Source organism: Eurytemora carolleeae, unplaced genomic scaffold (genome assembly GCF_000591075.1).
Source record: "Eurytemora carolleeae unplaced genomic scaffold, Eaff_2.0 scaffold791, whole genome shotgun sequence".
NCBI lineage: Eukaryota > Metazoa > Arthropoda > Copepoda > Calanoida > Temoridae > Eurytemora > Eurytemora carolleeae.
The window spans coordinates 71956-80242 of record NW_019396691.1 but is presented as its reverse complement, the minus strand read 5'-3'; the positions used below and the strand labels follow the sequence as shown (position 1 = coordinate 80242).

Genomic DNA, 8287 nt, shown 5'->3' with positions numbered 1-8287 from the left:
TCCCCCCCCCCCCCACCTCTGCTCCGGCCCTAGGTCTGTCAACCTGAAATATTTATAAATCTTGTTGTAGTAGTATTGTGACATATTTTCCATCCCTACGCCAAGTTAAAGGAGAGGGGAGGACAAGCCGCAGTTTTCTTGACTGCGAACTAAAGTATTCCGCATCCAAGCTATTCATTTCTCATTTCGGATTTTCGATTCCGAACAACAGTATTCTTGCCTCTGAGCCACGAGTGGAGAGAAAAAAAAAATCTGTATTCTCCTATTGCATTGAATTGAAAAGCTAGAGGTCATAGCACAAGAATTGATGTGGTTTTTTCCCAAACCGCCCTAACTCAACAGTGTAGAAGCTACACAGGAACCAATTTATTATGTCAAGTTTAGTTTGTTAGGTCAGGTTTAGTTTGTTAGGTCAGGATTAGTTTGTTAGGTCAGGTTTAGTTTGTTAGGTCAGGTTTGGTTTGTTAGGTCAGGTTAAGTTTGTTAGGTCAGGTCCTGATGTTTACTCTGAGTAAGGTTGAGCGCAAATATTTCAGCAGTTCAGTTTCAGAATACCCATAGTCCACAACTAACGAGGGCTAGTGTTACATTCCTTCAAAACGCTGAGAATGTTTAGTTATCTACACAGATAGATCGAAATCAGTTTCAAACTTTGTTTTCAATTGGGGCGAATAACGGAAAGAATATGAGTCCCTCCCACAAATTCAAATGTCCTAATCCCTATATCTTTTCAATCTGATAATAAACCTTTGATATATTAAACTTAGATTAATTGATCCAACGGAATAAATTTTCTACGACATTGGGTTGCAAAGATATGAATTAGAAAATCAGAGTTTGTGGTGAATTTCTTTTTAAATCTGTTCAACATTAAAAAAATTGAACACACGTTGAAATTTAAAATTTTCTGATCCCTGGCAAACTTTTTATATTTCAACCGATAACCAATTGATCTACAGGGTTACCTACACGGCATTTTTTCAGCCTTTACATGTATATACGATATAGTTTCTGAATTTCTTTCTGCAGCCAAATAAAAAGTCATATTTAGCATTCCTATTATTAATCAAGAGTTACATAGTCGTTATTAAATCAAGAGAGTTACATGGTCGTTATCAAATCAAGAGAGTTACATGGTCGATAATAAATCAAGAGAGTTACATGGTCGTTATTAAATCAGAGAGTTACATGGTCGTTATTAACCCTATTCGTGCTGTGGGGGGGGGTGTCAATTTGCCCCCCTGTAGTTTTTTTTACATGACTCAAAAAGTATTGGTCTGAGGCTGTTGAAATTTTCTGACTTTTCCTACATACCCAAAGCCCTCCTTACCACCCTCCCCTACCTGTGGTTTTTTTAAAAACGGCTTTTTCAACAAATTTCAACATTATTTTATGCAAAGGGTAGCTAGGGATTTGAGAGGAAGTAATCCCATAGATTATTTAACACTAACAGATAGGACATTAGATTTCCTCTTTTCAAGATTTAGCGGGTTTTTCGGTCACCCATGCAAGCAGAGTTGAATTACAAGACGGAGAGAGAGCCTGCGCAGAACTCCTTTGGGCTTCTACCTCAGGGGTATTGTGAACGAAAAACCCCTAAATCCCAAAACATACGAAATCTTTTCTGTTATTGTTAATTAATCTATTTATTTCCTAATTAATTCCTGCTCATTTTGAGAAATAAAAATTCATCTATTTTTTGATTCCGAATCAAGCCATTTTTGATTATTATAAATTGTTAAAAGAGTACAAAACTTTATAAAAGTACAGTACAGTACCTAAAGAGTTTGACTATAGAAGTTTTCTTCATTATCGGTCCGTAGACAGGATATTATTTTACATTTAATTACTTCCCAGTTCCTTTTTCGTCTAATGCCGTTAATTGCAAAAAACCGTTAATGGCAGAATATCATCCGTTAACACAGTTAATAAAATTGAGATCGTTAACTAACGGTAGTTATAAAAACGGAAAATACTGTTAACAAAAAGAACATTCTGTTTTTACCATTTTAATTAACGGCTACCTGTGTTTTTTTTACGGTTGAAACTTACCGTGAACGAAATAACAAGACAATTTTGGAACTTGTCCAGCCCTATAAATTAGTGGTGGTTAATTACCGGACTTAAAAACATATTTTTCAATGATATTTTGAGTTTTCAATGATTATTTTGTGAAGTGTGTCCCCGCACTATTTATCATTCTACAAAATGGACCGATCCATTCCTTGCTGACATTGATAGATGAAAGCATTTTTTCCAGGAATTTTAACAATAAGATTTTACGGATACAGAGATAATGAAATGTCCTACACTCGTTTCATTCAAAAATATTTGACATTTGTATCATAATATTACAGTCAACTGTGGAATAGGAGGACCACTTTTAGATTAAAGTTATGATTTAACTCTTTTTAGTCTGACGTCTTGGTTTACTGACTCTGCTTTCTTATTGTGATACAAATCTATAACATTTGATACGCACACAGTACACAGTACATACACTCCACTCTAGTGTACAATCGCGGTTTCCCGGTAGTTAATTTCCAGCTATATACACGCTACTTTATAAATTACGTCTTAAATCTCTCACTAAATGTTTCTCACAGAAAAGGCTAGTTATGTTAAAACAGTGATGAATAAAATGATGTTAAAATAATATATTTCAGGTTAATGAAAGACTTTAAACTTTAAAATTAAGTTCTCTTAAACCTTTCAAAAGTTTAGCTAAAACTTGTCTGAACCACTTTAGAATTATTTATTTGAATATTTCTTCCATTTACATTTGTTAAACTAAAATGAAGTGGAGTTATCAAATATTCTATTCATTCTTCCATTACGGTGGCTCAGTTTAAATTTAAAAAATAAGTTTGCCATACTTGACTATGGCTTTTACAAGGGGAACGAGTGCTACTATTCAGTAAGCTATAAGAGCATTCCGTTCTCGTTCCTTTTTCTTAATCGTTCCGTTCTAATTCCATTATGTCTTGTTCCGTTCCATTCTTAGTCAAAGAACGGTCATCCCGTTCTGTTTCATCTTGGTGTTCTTTGTCGAAGAACGGCTCCATCCCCCCGTTCCGTTCTCAGTCAATAAGATAGGAGGGGGGGGGGGGGCGGCTGGGGGGTTACTTTAGAGGTGTTCAAGACAAAAGTTTTGTAGAAAAGAGGTTGTTAAAAAATTTTGAAATGACGTTTTTATGATGAAAAGTTCCTCTGCACAACTGAAAATTTACTTTAAATTATTTGTTTTAAATTCAGGTTTAAAAGATAAGCTTAAATCATTTCTGGGCCGAGCAATGTATATTTTTCATTAAAATGTATAATAGCGTACGTACGTATATATATATACGTTTATATGTATAATAGCGTACGTAATATCGTAACAGCGTACGTAATTGCTGAGAACCTGGTTTATCTTTAAAAGGAGGGTTTACAATCCGTAGATTTTTAAAAAATGTTTAATTTTCATTATCGATATTTCAGTAATATATTGATTAAATAACAAAATTACTGCAATTAACTTTAATAAGGACAAGTCCTTCTTATAAAAAAAAGTAGGCATTGCAAAAGCGTTAATATGAAAAGTAAAGTATGGAATTAACGTATTTTAGGAATTGAAATAAAGTTAAAACAAAGCCGCTTTTAACACTTTTTCGTTTTCAAACAAAAGTCTCTTCTTGATATATATTTGCAGAGTGCAGGGCAACATTATTGCGCAAAATGATTTTACATACATTTAATGTAGACAATTTACAGGAATAAAGTCAATATAAAATTTAATATTCTTTTAGTTTAAAAAAATATTTTTATTCTAAAAAAACACACACAAATCAGGTCTACTTAAATGTCAAAAGTATCATTAAAAAAGAAAATCGTATAAAATTGCGACTTGGATTTAAAGTTAACAGGACTGTAAGCGTAATTTCAAATGACCCAATATACAACAGAACCCTTGAAAACTTAATCTGTTCTAAAATGTGAAAAATACAGTAGTTTTCCTGACTAGAGAAGTGTTTATTTCGGTGATTTTCTCAATTGATTCTTATAAACAAGAAATGCGCAAATCTCCTAGAGAAACAACTAATAAAAATAAACAGTTTAAAGCACCAACAAATTGATATCTAATTCCTACTGGATCAGACAACGGTTTAAAGGTACCGATATAAATAAACATTACTATCTTTGCATGGAGGGTTATTTGAAATCACGCTTACAGTTCCTTTAATATAAAATATTTTGAAAATGCAATAAATTTCAGAATTTGGAATGTCAACGGATTACCTCAGTGCAATTCAAATTGGACAATTTCAAGATGCATTTGTCAGGTATTTTAGTATTTAATTGCACAATACAGTTTATCACATATATATTTGCTTACATAGTTTGTTTGTAAATTGTATGTAGCTTTATCAAGGGCGCACTATAGTTTCAGTAGAAATAAATATTTCATTTAGTTTATAGCGACGAAATAAGGATTTATCTCTAATTGGATAATGAGATTGATAGAAAGATATGAAATTTCTATTGGTTCAGAATAGACAACCAACACATGACTGAACCCTGATTGGATAAGGCACTAATGGATTCGGCTTACTATAAGTGGGCGTTATTTAAATTTTATTACGTAGTTTTGATTTTAAGTATGATACAAGCACATTTGATCTGTTGCATCTTAGAAATTCATAACATATTTGCTCTTTTATGAGAAGAGTTATGAATGATAAATGAAACGTATTAGATTTTAATCTAACGTGAAATTTACTTTAGCTTGCCGTGACTGTGTTTGTGTAATATAATAAGTTGAATTAAAATAAATATTAATGCATTTAGTTGATAACTGTTAATTTTTTATGATAAGACATTTATGTTGAAAAAGAGAAAAAAGAAATACATAAGATTGAGAAAACTGTTTGTATGAGTTTAGACTTTGTAAAGACGTTTGATTTATCATCTAAACTCGCAGATTTTCTAGAGTTTTGTTACTAACTGTTTGTGTTGTTGCGTTATGTTAAGTTTGAAATATTCAAAGAAATATTTGAAGGAACGATCAGAATATCCGTCCCTTTCTAAAGAGAACGTTCACTTATTTAGGTTATTTCAGGGTAAACTTAATACCCTTTCAATGTTTTATTGGTATTCGTCTTACATTTTAAAGATAAATGTGGCCGGGGAAAAATGTTTTTTTTTCTTTTATGTATGCCACTCAGGTGTTATGTATGGTTGGAGATGTTCGGAACTTTTTCAATACGTTCGTTAATGACTATTATATAGTCGTTCGCTATAAACTACGAACTGTTAGTTTAGTTTTCGGGATGTCCGTTCGTTAATGAAGTTTCCGATTGTTAACAATTTGTTTTTGTTTAACGACGGCGTTAGCGGTAGATATACCTTATATTAGTTAAAAACTTCATTGTAAAACGTTGACAAATTCGTTAAAAAGGCATGTACTTCATTATAATAAATGGTTTTGAAATCGACATTGAAAAACTTAATTACACGTTATAAACTTAATTACACATTACAAACTTAAATACACATTCTAAACTTAATTACACATTATAAAACTTAACTACACATTATAAAACTTAATTACACATTACACACTGAATTACACATTACAAACTTAATTACACATTTTAAACTTAATTACACATTAAAAAACTTAATTAGATATTACAAACTTAATTACACATTTTAAAAATAATTACACATTATAAAACTTAATTACACATTATAAAAATTAATTACACATTATGAAACTTAATTACACATTATAAAACTTAGTTACACATTATAATCTTAAATACACATTATACGCTTAATTACACATTATAAATTTAATTACACATTATAAACTTAATTACACATTATAAATTTAATCACACATTATAAACTTAATCACACGTTATAAACTTAATTACACATTATAAATCTAATTACACATTATAAACTTAAATACACATTATAAACTTAATTACACATTATAAACTTAATTACAAATTATAAACTTAATTACACATTATAAACTTAATTACACATTATAAACTTAATTACAGAAAAGGAACACAGTTTCTCCGATCTTGTAATTTCTAAAAGCATCTGTTTGTTCCTTCAGTTCAAATATTGGACAAATATTGCCACAAACTCAACTTTCCAATCTTTACACCTTTTGCAACCTGATACTAAAAACTTTTTTGATATAACATAATTTATAGTAGGGTAGAATGGGTAGGAGGGAATCTATCAAAAACTCAATTCTGTATAAGAATTATATATTTTATAATTTTAGATATGATTTGGACGCTGATGGGGTAGTTTCTAGCAAAGAAGTTGGACAAATTATGAGAGCTATTGGTCAAAATCCTTCAGAAGCAGAGATACAGGTGTTCTTATGGCACATTATTCTTTATTATTATTTTTTTTTGGTGTACCACCCCGTTTTGTCGTCTATTCTATTTGTACAGTGTTTTGTCGTCTATTCTATCTGTACAGTGTTTTGTCGTCTATTCTATCTGTACAGTGTTTTGTCGTCTATTTTCTGTGTATATAGTTTTGTTGTCTATTATCTGTGTACATTGTTTTGTCGTCTATTCTCGCTGTACATTGTTTTGTCTTCTATTCTCTCTGTTCATTGTTTTGTCGTCTATTTTCTGTGTACGTTGTTTTGTCGTCTATTTTCTGTGAACGTTGTTTTGTCGTCTATTTTCTGTGAACGTTGTTTTGTCGTCTATTTTCTGTGAACGTTGTTTTGTCGTCTATTTTCTGTGAACGTTGTTTTGTCGTCTATTTTCTGTGAACGTTGTTTTGTCNACATTGTTTTGTCGTCTATTCTCTGTGTACATTGTTTTGTCGTCTATTCTCTGTGTACATTGTTTTGTCGTCTATTCTCTGTGTACATTGTTTTGTCGTCTATTTTCTGTGTACATTCTGTACAACTTTCTGAAGCAGCCTGATGATAGTCAGTCCTAAAATAGTAAGATGGCATTGTAACATTTTACAACATTAAAATTTATTATTTTTTATGAAATGTTTGATAAAGTTATTTTTATAATTTGAATCTCATATCCACGATATTTACTTAAAAACATATTTTTATTTATTTTCACTTTAATTTGAAGGACATGGTTAACCTAGTTGATAAAGATGGAACAGGGAACATTGATTTCCCAGAGTTTTTAAGTATGATGGCAATCAAGGTAATTTGTACAATGCAAACTGTACAACATTGCACAACACTATACGTACACCACTGTACACTGTACAGTAAGGTAACACATGAAAAATTATAATTAACAAAAACATTTTTGGCGCCTAAGTTGTATGGGGGATGTGGCCCAATATTTTGTGAACATTTTAGGTTGATCGGCGAATTAGGTGCAAGTCGTTTTCGTTTTTTTTTGGCAAAACCTCGATTTTTAATGGAGTTCTTTGACCTCTGATTCCAAAGTTTCTTTATGATCCGGTTAGATAGTCACAATTGAAGGCTGAATGCAAACCAAATGCTTACCAAAAATCGAAATTCTTTACTGAACCTACTTGCACCTTAGTTTGTTCATCAAGTTAGAGCAATTTTTTTGCATTTCTATACTTAGGGTTGAAATCACCCATAGAACTTATCTATGTGCACCTTTTGATTTTCTGACTTTAATTTTTGCGTGTGTCACCTAGCCTACAATGTACAGTGTACAATGTACAGTGTACAGTATACAGTGTGCACTGTATAGTGTACACTGTTCTTTGACAAATATAACTCCATTTCGTTCCTGTTATCCCAAGGTTTGCATAGCTAGTGAGGTTTATAAATTATTAGTTTTATAAAAAAAATCCACCTAAAATAAAATAAATTTAAGCCATTTTCTACTTATCCACAAATTGTAAAAGTAAAAAGAAAAACAAGGAATCTCCATCCACTTGAATACTTGAAAAGTTCTGTTTTGAATCATTGTAAGCATTCTTAAAATCTAATACAATTATTTTACACTGTAAAATATACACTGAAATCTGAACACTGAACACTGAACACTGAACACTGAACACTGAAATCTGAAAACTGAACACTGAACACTGAAATCTGAAAACTGAACACTGAACAATGAACACTGAAAACTGAACACTGAACACTGAACACTTGAGCACTGAACACTGACCACTGAACAATGAACACTGAACATTGAACACTGAACAATGAACATCGAACACTGAACACTGAATACTGAACACTGAACACTGAATACTGAAAACTGAACACTGAATACTGAACACTGAACACTGAACACTGAACACTGAACAC

At 31.5% G+C, this 8287-nt stretch overlaps 1 protein-coding gene across 1 annotated transcript in view; it reads left to right on the top strand.

Annotated features, from left to right (window-relative positions):
* Positions 1-4251: 4251 nt before the first annotated feature.
* Positions 4252-8287, top strand: part of LOC111707435 (calmodulin) — a 6199-nt gene continuing 2163 nt past the window's right edge. Inside the window, exons 1-3 of the mRNA XM_023480545.1 lie at positions 4252-4322; positions 6287-6380; positions 7116-7265. Of these exons, the coding sequence (XP_023336313.1) occupies positions 4264-4322; positions 6287-6380; positions 7116-7265 (303 nt within the window). The 5' untranslated portion in view covers positions 4252-4263. The remainder of the gene's footprint in view (positions 4323-6286; positions 6381-7115; positions 7266-8287) is intronic.